General features: G+C 35.7%; 1 protein-coding gene and 1 pseudogene across 1 annotated transcript in view; both read left to right on the top strand.

Annotated features, from left to right (window-relative positions):
• The first annotated feature begins 1,186 nt into the window (after positions 1-1,186).
• Positions 1,187-2,388, top strand: LOC106733491 (dnaJ homolog subfamily A member 1 pseudogene; annotated as a pseudogene).
• Positions 2,389-4,583: 2,195 nt separating this feature from the next.
• Positions 4,584-11,588, top strand: part of TMPRSS11A (transmembrane serine protease 11A) — a 64,034-nt gene continuing 57,029 nt past the window's right edge. Inside the window, exon 1 of the mRNA XM_014582877.1 lies at positions 4,584-4,591. Coding sequence (XP_014438363.1) covers positions 4,584-4,591 — 8 coding nt within the window. The remainder of the gene's footprint in view (positions 4,592-11,588) is intronic.

Consider the following 11,588-nt stretch of genomic DNA (forward strand, 5'->3'; position numbering starts at 1 on the left):
TTTTCATCTTCCCAAAATTTTCCTTTAATGAACCTCTCCCTTCTACCATTAGACTCAGACAACTTTGAATCTATTTTCCTTCTTATAGTTTTGCCTTTTCTGATGTCATACAAGTGGCATTATAGAATATGTAGCCTTTTGAGTCTGACTTTTTTTAAAGAATTATTTTATTTAATTATATTTATTCATTCCTTTATTTATGTATTTTTAAAAAATTAACCAGAGAGAGACACAGAGAGAGAGGGAAAGTGAGAAAGTAAGCCACCAGGTCCGGGACTCAAACCATGGTCTTCCATGTGAGAGTGTCCAGCACCTTAATCACCACACCATCTATTGGTCCCTGAGTCTGAGTTTTTTCAAAAACCATAATGACTTCAGTAATTTCTTATTTAATTTGTACATATATTATTACTATTAGAAGAGGAAAATGAGGTTTAGGATGTTAAGTAACCTACTCAAAGCTATAGTTAGTAGAAGACAGGAATTTTGTTCTGGTTCTATATGTTTCAAAGTTGGTGGTTCTTGTCTATGTTATATTGTCTTCTGTTAGTCTCTAGCTTCTTAAACTCCTTCTACCAATTCTGGAATTTCTGTCACTATTCAGCTGTCTCCTCATGTAATCAAAGACTCAAATAGCTAAGAAGTCATTTGACATAGGAGCCAAGAGAGAAGTTCTGAGCAAAATTCTTGTCATGTTCTGCCATGCTGATAGAGCAGCCACCAGTTTACCTCGATACAATTCACAATTCAGCTCTTATTTGTACCAGATAGTGTTGTGGTAAGGGGTATGTTATAAATATTGTTTTGTTTAATTCCTACAATGGTCTGGAAACCTATTAATTACCTTTATAGATAAGCTAAGACACAGAAGCACCAAGCAGCATCTAAATGATAGAACAAGGACTTCAGGGAAGCCTCTCTCTCTCCAAGTCTGAGCTCTACCTACCAGGCTGCTGCCTCCCACAGAGGAAGTTGTCATTTACTGCCAGAAAATGTGCTAGACAGTTTCACCTACACTACATCATTTAATTATTACAAAAGTCTTGCATAAAGATGGTATCATCTCAGGAACTTTTCAGAATGCTCAGTCAGAAGCTGAGGAGCAGCAGCTGTCCAAGCTGTGCATAGCTACATGCACCTTCCCACTACCCCTCACTGGCCTAAGCCAGCTCACCGGCTGTAGAAAATGGTGAAAGAAATGACTTACTATGATGTTTTGGGGGTCAAATACAATGATACCCAGGAAGAATTGAAGAAGATTTACAGGAAACTGGCCTTAAAGTACCACCCTGATAATCCAAATGGAGGTGAGAAGTTTAAACAGATTTCTCAAGCTTATGAAGTTCTCTCTGATGCAAAGAAAAGGGAATTATATGACAAAGGAGGAGAGCAGGCAATTAAAGAGGGTGGAGCAGATGGTGGTTTTGGCTCCCAATGGACATCTTTGATATGTTTTTTGGAGGAGGAGGAAGGATGCAGAGAGAAAGAAGAGGTAAAAATGTTGTACATCAATTGTTGGCAACCTTAGAAGATTTATATAATTGTGCAACAAGAAAACTGGCCCTGCAAAAGAATGTGATTTGTGACAAATGTGAAGGCCAAGGTGGTCAGAAAGGACCAGTAGAGTGCTGTCCCAATTGCCGAGGTACTGGAATGCAAATAAGAATTCATCAGATAGGACCTGGAATAGTTCATCAAATTCAATCTGTATGCATGGAGTGCCAAGGTCATGGAGAACAGATCAGTCCTAAAGATAGATGTAAAAGTTGCAGTGGAAGGAAGATAGTTCGAAAGAAAAAGATTCTAGAAGTTCATATTGGCAAAGGCATGAAAGATGGCCAGAAGATAACATTCCATGGTGAAGGAGACCAAAAACCAGGACTGGAGCCAGTAGATATTATCATTGTACTAGATCAGAAAGATCATGCTGTTTTTACTCGACAAGGAGAAGACCTTTTCACGTGTATGGACATACAGCTGTCTAAAGTATTGTGTGGCTTCCAGAAGCCAATTTCCACTTTTGACAACTCAACTATAGTCATCACCTCTCATCCAGGTCAGATTGTCAAGCATGGAGATATCAAGTGTGCGTTAAATGAAGGCATGCCAATTTATCATAGACCACATGAAAAGGGTCTCCTAATCATTGAATTTAAGGTAAACTTCCCTGAGAATGGCTTTCTGCCTCCTGATAAACTCTCTTTGCTGGAAAAACTTTTACCTGAAAGGAAGGAAGAAGAAGAGACTGATGAAATGGATCAGGTAGAACTGGTGGACTTTGATCCAAATCAGGAAATATGGCACCATTACAATGGAGAAGCATATGAGGATGATGAACATCATCCCCAAGGTGGTGTTCAATGTCAAACCTCTCAATGGAGCCAGTAAATAACACTGCTGGCATTTTATATACTGTAGCGAATGAGTGAAGGATTGTAATTATAATATGCTCACTAGTTGTTATTGTTTTTGTTTTAATATTCATCTATGGCAGTGTTATAAAAAGTTAAATGAAGAAAAAATGCAAATATAAAAACTGACTTTGCCCTGTATGTATGATGACTACAGTGTGCAAGATGCAGTTTTAATAGCTGTAAAAACTACAAAGTTCTCCTAGCATTTGTTAGGCCATCCCTTGTCATTGATTTCAGCTATGTACATGAATGAGCTTAGACTAAAATGCTAGATACATGTATTGATTTCAATGTATGACCCCTCACTGTCAAGGTATGAAATTAAAATCCTGTATATAACTAGTAATCAGAAGGAGAAAAAAAGTTTGTAGGAAAGTGTGTGATGGTCTGTATGGTTATTTGTATTAAGTGAGACTCATTGTGATGCCTCTGCATTTATTCTATTGCCTCAACTTGAAGATGGATGGCATAATATAATTTAGCCTGTGGCATCAGTGATAGAAATGATACCTTTCTAAAGGATTTTATCATAATGTGCTGCTTCTTGAAGGCTTACACCTCTAGAACTGCATTCCCTTCGGTTGTGTCATCATTTTTTTTAGTATACATATTTATACACACACACACACACACACACACACACACACATATATATATAAAACCAGTCCTGGTTACTTCCAACTCTCCCATCTCCCTTTTCTTTGGACTATGAGAAACCCCCGAGTAGTAACTTCTGGAGCTGGGTAACTTACAAAGTGAAACAACCTTTACATGGAGAAGTAATTTGCATGTGTGATATAGAAAGGTGTTATTAGGTATTACAGGTTTACTTTAAACCATTTAACTTATGCTCCAAAGTAACCGTAATTTGATGTTGGTAGAATAGCAGATTATGATGAATAGCTTTAACTGTATGTTATAAGGTCATATGTTCACATGCTTAAATCTGGGTTAACAGAATTTAAGCAATTCTTGAAATGTATGAATGTCTCCTTAATATACTGATTACAAAGCAAAACAAACAAACAAAAAAATATGGTATCATCTCATTTTATATAGGAGAAAAATGATGCTCAAAAGGCTTGAGTAATCTGTCCAAGTTCACATAACTAAAAAGGAGTCAGAATTTTGTTTCAAGTTCATCCCTTTTCATTATTCCATGAAGCAGTGTACCGGGAAAAAGGAAAGGAAAGGAAGGAAAGAAAGGGCAGAAAAGACTGTAACTATGCACTCCTTGTATGGTTCAGTAGAATTACCTTTACTAAGTTTTTCTCTGTTAGTTAAAAAAAGGAAAACTGCACAAAGAAATGTGCAATAATATACTTCTTCATTAAGATGTGCATCTGCATATGTAAATACTAAGAACAGTCTACAGAAGGATGAACACCAATGACATTAATTGTTTCTAGAATGAGGAAAAGGACCAAGATTAGGACATGGTCAGTTTTATTTCTAAAATTTCAATATTTACAAAAAAGCAGACATTTATATGTTATTTATCTAATTGAAAATATTTGTTTCTTCTCTTTCTATTTTCTTTATTGTGAAAAATGCCTCTCTATATACATTTATTACATTATGTCAGTCTCATAAAAATCTGGTTTGGTGTTCATTTATTTTTCTATACTCTTAGAAGTAGGTATATATTAAAAATTATCTATGTATTTATAAATTCACTGTACCCAAGAGACATAGGTTTACCTATTGTTTAACAAGAATTTAAGGAGCATATCTTGAGTTATATTATGTATATATTTTTTAAGAATACCTGGTTGTTTTTATTGAGAGCTTTCATGTGATGAGTTCTTTAAAATATTCATATGCCTACCAGTAATCTTTCTTAAATTCTTAATCCTAGTGCATTCCTAAAACATTTCTCATTCAAATTCTTGCAACAAGTTTCTTCTCCTTTAACAAAATTAGTCAATACCAAATATATATATAGCTTTCTTGCTGGGGCTATGCTGTCTCTGTTTTCTTCAAGCTATTCTGAGTTGAGGCTTCTCTGTTCAGACTTGTCAAACTAGTTTCATTTCAATTACTTATAATTTGTTTCCTTATTTCTTCCAGTTGCAGATCTCTAGTGTATCAAGAGATGTCACACAGTTGATTAGAAAGTTGAGTTCGTGGGTACAGACCTGCAAGATCATATTCTTCCTCCTGTCAATGATGTATCGGTAAGTTTAGTTTTCTCTTGTAAATGGCTTATTTGTTGTACTGTCTGTCAGTGGTTAAATTCCCGACTTCTCAAAGGACTGCTGCTGAGGTGTCCTTAATGGATTCAATCTGCATTTGATCTTGTAAGATTTATAGAATCGTTACAGTAGCCTAGATTAACTACCCTCTATCTGTGAAATAAATATTTTTGTATTAAAAGAAAATCACAGTTAGCATTATCTCAAGGGACCAAGATTAATATTTCAGATTTTTAAAGAACTTAATGAAAAACTACAGGATTCTGTGTCCTAATTGATTCTGCATTTTCAAGGGGAGTGTATTTGTTTTAAAATGAGGCTCCTTTTAACAGTCTGATACGACTTGGCTTCTACAGTACTTCCTTCAGCTGATTTACCTTCCCTTATGGTTGGTCCTTGTGGACTAATGGGAAGTCATCCTGCAAAGACACCTGCTTCCATTGTAGAACCCTAGACTTTCCAGGGAGTAGAAAATGGGAAACAGGAGAACAAGACTGGGATCTAAAAGTTCCTACTTTCTAAAATTTCTCCTATTAAACATGGAAGAAAAAAGAAAAATGTGAATAATTTGAAGTTTTTTCTTTCAAAATGAGTTTTAGCATATGCAATGAAAAGGAAAAAATAAGATGTTCTGGCAGAACTTTGTAGACAATTAAAAGTGATTTTGAACAGTTAGGATGATAATATTATTTATGAACATTGTTTAAATTTGTATCATTTTCAAAACATTTTTATGTATATTAGTTCCTTTAATAGCCCACAGAGCTTTGTAAGCTCAGTAGAATGGGTATTAACTCCCATTTTAAGGTAAGGGATCCAAGGGGAACTGAAGACAAGGGACTTCTTTGGGTCTGCAGGATTGTCAGAATCAGCTATAATTCACAATAAAATCCAGACTTCCTTATGAATTACTACAGCTTCTCTAGGTTGGAAGTATACTCTAAAGTATACTCTTAAAGAATTTCAGAGATGAAAATTTGATACTAGGTTGGCCACTTATTGAACTTTATTGAGCTTTATTCCCTAATCATAAATTACATGTTTGTATCAGTCCCTTAGTGAGCACATAGTAATTGTCAAAGGATCTGTAATCCAGGGTTTGGAGGATTCTCAGGAATGGCAGGTCACACTAACAGACTTGAAGTCTGAGACAAAGCAGATGCTTCACAATTACTATGACATCTTATGTTGCACCTATACTCATTCTACAATATATTCCATCGTCATGCTCACCATTCTTATTTATCCATTAAAAAGAAACATAATTACGAAGTCATATCGAAATATATTTGATTCATGGTCTTGCCGTTTCTGCTATCCAGAACCTTGGGTCTATTCTCAATAGGTTTTGTGATTTTCTTCTCTGTTGTAGATATTATTTTTAATGTTTCTAAATCTTTGTTTGCATTTACTTTCTAAAATACTCACATCCTTACTGTTTTGTATAGATTTATTAATTTGGTGATTCATTTCCTTGAAAATCTTGATTATCTCCTTTAGGAAAGAGTAAATGCCAGATTACTTTACCTAAGATTGTTATCCTGTTCCCATAAGTCTAGCATTTCTCTCTCCTTATATCTCTTTATGTTATATGCATTGCTTAAGAAATGCACAATATAAATAGAATTCCTCCACTTCATTATTACCTTTGGAGAAAAAGGTAGCCTGGGAAAGTCCTTTGCAAGCATTCATGTTTTACATTTTAATATCATTACACATAATCATTTCAATTGACTTGTTAATTTGCCAGGACCATTCTCTAATCTACTTTAAAGCTATATATATTCAGAGTTAAAATCAAAATGACAAAGCAAACCTGCATATTAGTTATAGAAGATTAAACTTGACAAAGATTTTTAATATTACCTTTTCTGTTAGCTTCCCAGCAAATTCATAGTACTTACTGTGCCATGTGCGTATTATGTTAAATTAGTTCATTTAATTCTCACAACAATCCTACAACTTGGGTACTATTGTTACCTACATTTTACAGAAGAAAGTAACTAGCCCAGCATCCAAACTAATGAAGAACTGGAATTTAAACCCAGGCATTAACATCAAAGCTTGAGTTTAACTACTAGGATACACTTATTTTCTTTCTACTTGATAATATCCAAGAGAAAAATAAGCTTCTTCCTTTTTTTCTTTTTTTAAATTTTAAATTTGAGTGAAAGATTCACAGTGCTAGTCCCTTGAGAGGGTCCTATCTATAGGCAATGAATGAATATACATGTTCATATCGTTGACATTTAAAGACTGATTCATAAAATTCTCTCCTTGGTTTTGCTTTCCTTCTTTATTAGTTGCCCTTCATAGAGAAATAATATTTGATAAATAAAAAAGAGATGATAGTAGATATGTGTATAAAGGACTTGAAAATCAGGGTTGCAGTAATTAATGATCAGATAAATATATGATTGCACAGTGGGTGGTGAAATATTTATAATCATTGGAAGCTGCTATTTATTATCTACTTATCAAATATGAATCATTTTTGTATGCCTTATTTCATTTATTTTTTTACAATCCTCACATGAGTTAAGCTCTGTGATCATTCCACTTTATATGGAAAAAAAGGTGCCCAAGATTATAACTGAATTTAAAAAAAAATTTTTAGAGGTTTTTGCCTTAGGGCACATGCACTCACACAAGTGAGAGAGACAGAGACAGTGAGAGGGAAAGTGAGAAATCACCCCCCCAGGGAGGATGGCCATGCCACACTCCCTTCTCCGTCATACTACTTCTGGGATCTTGGGCACACCTGGCACACCTCACACACACACACAGACGCATCCAGGGTGAGTTTCAAGGCACCAGGTCTAGACTTGAACAGCAGTAGGCTTTGTGGGAGTGCAGTAACATAACCACTATACCATCTGCTGGCCCCAGAGATCATAACTGGATTTTAAACTAAAGTTATCCACTCCTTCCTATTCCTAACATTTTCATAGATATGACCCCCTGGTGATACATAAGTAATAAAACATTTAAACAGTATATTACCAAAGGCGTTCACATTCAGAATCAGGGCTAGGAGGTCAGACAGACAAACCTTCCCTTCCCTCAGCATTGTGACCTGTGGTTGCTTTTTCTTTCTGAACCTCAGTTCCTTGTTAATGAAATGGTAATGATAAGGCGTATTCTTATTCCTGTGACAATGATTACATGAGATCACCTATATGAAAACCTCTGACTCAGAGCAGAGTTCGATATGTACTAGGGTCCTTCGTTTACTCACTTTATGAGTTCATCTCTGGGTAGTATTAATTACCACCATTATACAGGTGGGAAAACTGAAATTCAGAGAGGCTTCATCAACTTCTTGATATTAGAAAAGTAAAAATTACAAAGCACCTTACTGATGCTTACTTCAAGAAAAAGAAACTGTGGAAGCCCAGACACCAGGAAGGTGAGATCTTCAACACAGAGAAGGAGAAATACAAGATTTCAGAGCAGCGTGAGGTTCATCAGAAAGCTGTGGACTCACAAATTTTATCAAAAATCAAAACTGCTCCTTAGCTCCAGGACTACCTGTGATCTGTGTTTGCCCTTACAAATGGAGTTTATCCTCAGAAACTGGTGTTCTAAATTTTTTTGCCAAGAACCTAATTAAGTAACTGATCGTTTTTTTTAAAAACAAGATACATGTTAAGGACTGAAGCCAAAGTCTTCTCGCACTAAAAGGTAGTGTACTACCACAATAGCTTATGAAGATTGGTTCAGAAAGGTGAATAATTAGAGAACTTTTAAAAATCTTTAGCTCTTACTTTTGTTAACAATGTAAATTTGTCATTTGTGCTGTCTTAAATATCCACAGGAAAAAAAGTTTACAATACTTCTTTCCAGTCTAAAAGCACAGATTGAGATAAAACTATGGAAGCTGAGGTAGAAACCATGTCTTACTTACTTTAAGCCCAGTATGATGCTTAAAACATGGTACAGGCTCAATAAAAGGTTGTGAGAAACAAAAATGGATAGCTAAGTGGGTGGATGAATGTATGGAAAGTTGAACAAATAAAGGAACACAAAAAGATAGAGTAAGAATCATTGTAATGGCTGGTAAATTCTTGGAACTAGTTTGTTGGGACATACTTGTGTTGTAAAAGGCTTTGATACGGGTACCTAAATACAAAGAATTTATTGTGCATACATATATATCACCCCAGCCTAGGCCTTAACCTTCAATCTGATATACACCTTACAAGCTTTAATAGGTAGAGGTCTAGACTTGAACAGCAGTAGGCTTTGTGGGAGTGCAGTAACATAACCACTATACCATCTGCTGGCCCCAGAGATCATAACTGGATTTTAAACTAAAGTTATCCACTCCTTCCTATTCCTAACATTTTCATAGATATGACCCCCTGGTGATACATAAGTAATAAAACATTTAAACAGTATATTACCAAAGGCGTTCACATTCAGAATCAGGGCTAGGAGGTCAGACAGACAAACCTTCCCTTCCCTCAGCATTGTGACCTGTGGTTGCTTTTTCTTTCTGAACCTCAGTTCCTTGTTAATGAAATGGTAATGATAAGGCGTATTCTTATTCCTGTGACAATGATTACATGAGATCACCTATATGAAAACCTCTGACTCAGAGCAGAGTTCGATATGTACTAGGGTCCTTCGTTTACTCACTTTATGAGTTCATCTCTGGGTAGTATTAATTACCACCATTATACAGGTGGGAAAACTGAAATTCAGAGAGGCTTCATCAACTTCTTGATATTAGAAAAGTAAAAATTACAAAGCACCTTACTGATGCTTACTTCAAGAAAAAGAAACTGTGGAAGCCCAGACACCAGGAAGGTGAGATCTTCAACACAGAGAAGGAGAAATACAAGATTTCAGAGCAGCGTGAGGTTCATCAGAAAGCTGTGGACTCACAAATTTTATCAAAAATCAAAACTGCTCCTTAGCTCCAGGACTACCTGTGATCTGTGTTTGCCCTTACAAATGGAGTTTATCCTCAGAAACTGGTGTTCTAAATTTTTTTGCCAAGAACCTAATTAAGTAACTGATCGTTTTTTTTAAAAACAAGATACATGTTAAGGACTGAAGCCAAAGTCTTCTCGCACTAAAAGGTAGTGTACTACCACAATAGCTTATGAAGATTGGTTCAGAAAGGTGAATAATTAGAGAACTTTTAAAAATCTTTAGCTCTTACTTTTGTTAACAATGTAAATTTGTCATTTGTGCTGTCTTAAATATCCACAGGAAAAAAAGTTTACAATACTTCTTTCCAGTCTAAAAGCACAGATTGAGATAAAACTATGGAAGCTGAGGTAGAAACCATGTCTTACTTACTTTAAGCCCAGTATGATGCTTAAAACATGGTACAGGCTCAATAAAAGGTTGTGAGAAACAAAAATGGATAGCTAAGTGGGTGGATGAATGTATGGAAAGTTGAACAAATAAAGGAACACAAAAAGATAGAGTAAGAATCATTGTAATGGCTGGTAAATTCTTGGAACTAGTTTGTTGGGACATACTTGTGTTGTAAAAGGCTTTGATACGGGTACCTAAATACAAAGAATTTATTGTGCATACATATATATCACCCCAGCCTAGGCCTTAACCTTCAATCTGATATACACCTTACAAGCTTTAATAGGTAGACGTACAACCTGTGCCCAAAACAGGTTAAGATTACACATACACACACACATGCACGTGCACGCACACCCCACATAACAATATCGGGTGCTACCCATCTTTTCTACTAAAGTAGAAGAATCCGTAATAAATTTTAACTTCAATACTCTTCAAGAAAGTCTTTGCAGATAAAAGCTAGCATAACAGAATTCTATATTTTGCTGCTATTTGAAGGTGAGAGAGATATAAATGCCAGTCATATCTCGTATAGGGGTAGATAAGAGGCCTTTTATTCAGGACAGGGAGCTAAAAGGAATAAGAATCTGAAATTAATTTCACTGATCAGGGTTGGGTAGGTGTTAGAGGAAAGCCAGAGCTGCAAGAATCAGCCAGCCCAGCAGGCCAGACGTGATAAAGTGAGTAGCCAGCAGTGTGCCTGTCAGAAAGTGGCAGGGGATGGGAGTATCCCTCCTCAGGGATGAAGCACATGCACGGAGAATCCAGGAAAGGTGTTCTTAATCTCCTCCTATCCACATTCTCCTCTTTCAGCCTCAAGCTTCTCAGTTACACTTTTTATGTTCTCTGACAGTTTACCTTATTTCTAAACCAAGGACTAAGATGGAGGCATTTCTCTAGATAAATGGGGGTGTGAAGTCTTGTCTTTTCTCGATTTCTGATTTTCTTTCTTTAAATTTCCTGAACTGAGCTCAGTCTGAATCCCTTCACCATTTTCCACAAAAAATTATCTTTGGTCTGAACTTACAATGATATCTCATTCAATTTTTCACCTTCTTTGACTCACCTTCACTCTCCCCAATATCTGGGAGTGAAAGACAAAAGGGAAAAAGATGTTTTTGTTTCTTTTTCTTTTATTTTTTGATAAGGAAGAATTCCATGGAGAATCACATTGGTAAAAATATATCTAAAGCCATGTTTTCAAAATTGTACTGTGCAACAGGAAGATTCCAAGAAATATCAGGAGAGATGGTGGTAAAATGTATACTTCGAAACTTTTACTTCAATCCAGCTCAACAAATACTTTTTAGATATCTAAAATCTAGGTGGCATATTGGGCACTAGTGTTATATCAGTGAACAGGATATATAAAAGTCCAAGGCAGAAATGTGGCTCATCTTTTTTTTTTTTTTAAGGATTATTTATTTAATTTATATTTATTCATTCATTTATTTTAATTTGACCAGAGAGAGACAGAGAATGAGAAAGCAAGCCACCAGGTCCAGGACTCAAACCATGGTCAGCTACGTGGTTATGTCCAGCACTTTAACCACCACACCACCTGCTGGCCCCAATGTGGCTCATCTTAACTCCCATGTGAACACTCTGACTTACAGAAATGAGGATCCTATTTAACTTTATTTAA

This window comes from Tupaia chinensis, unplaced genomic scaffold, assembly GCF_000334495.1.
Source record: "Tupaia chinensis unplaced genomic scaffold, TupChi_1.0 Scaffold143894_1, whole genome shotgun sequence".
In the NCBI taxonomy this organism is placed as follows: Eukaryota; Metazoa; Chordata; class Mammalia; order Scandentia; family Tupaiidae; genus Tupaia; species Tupaia belangeri.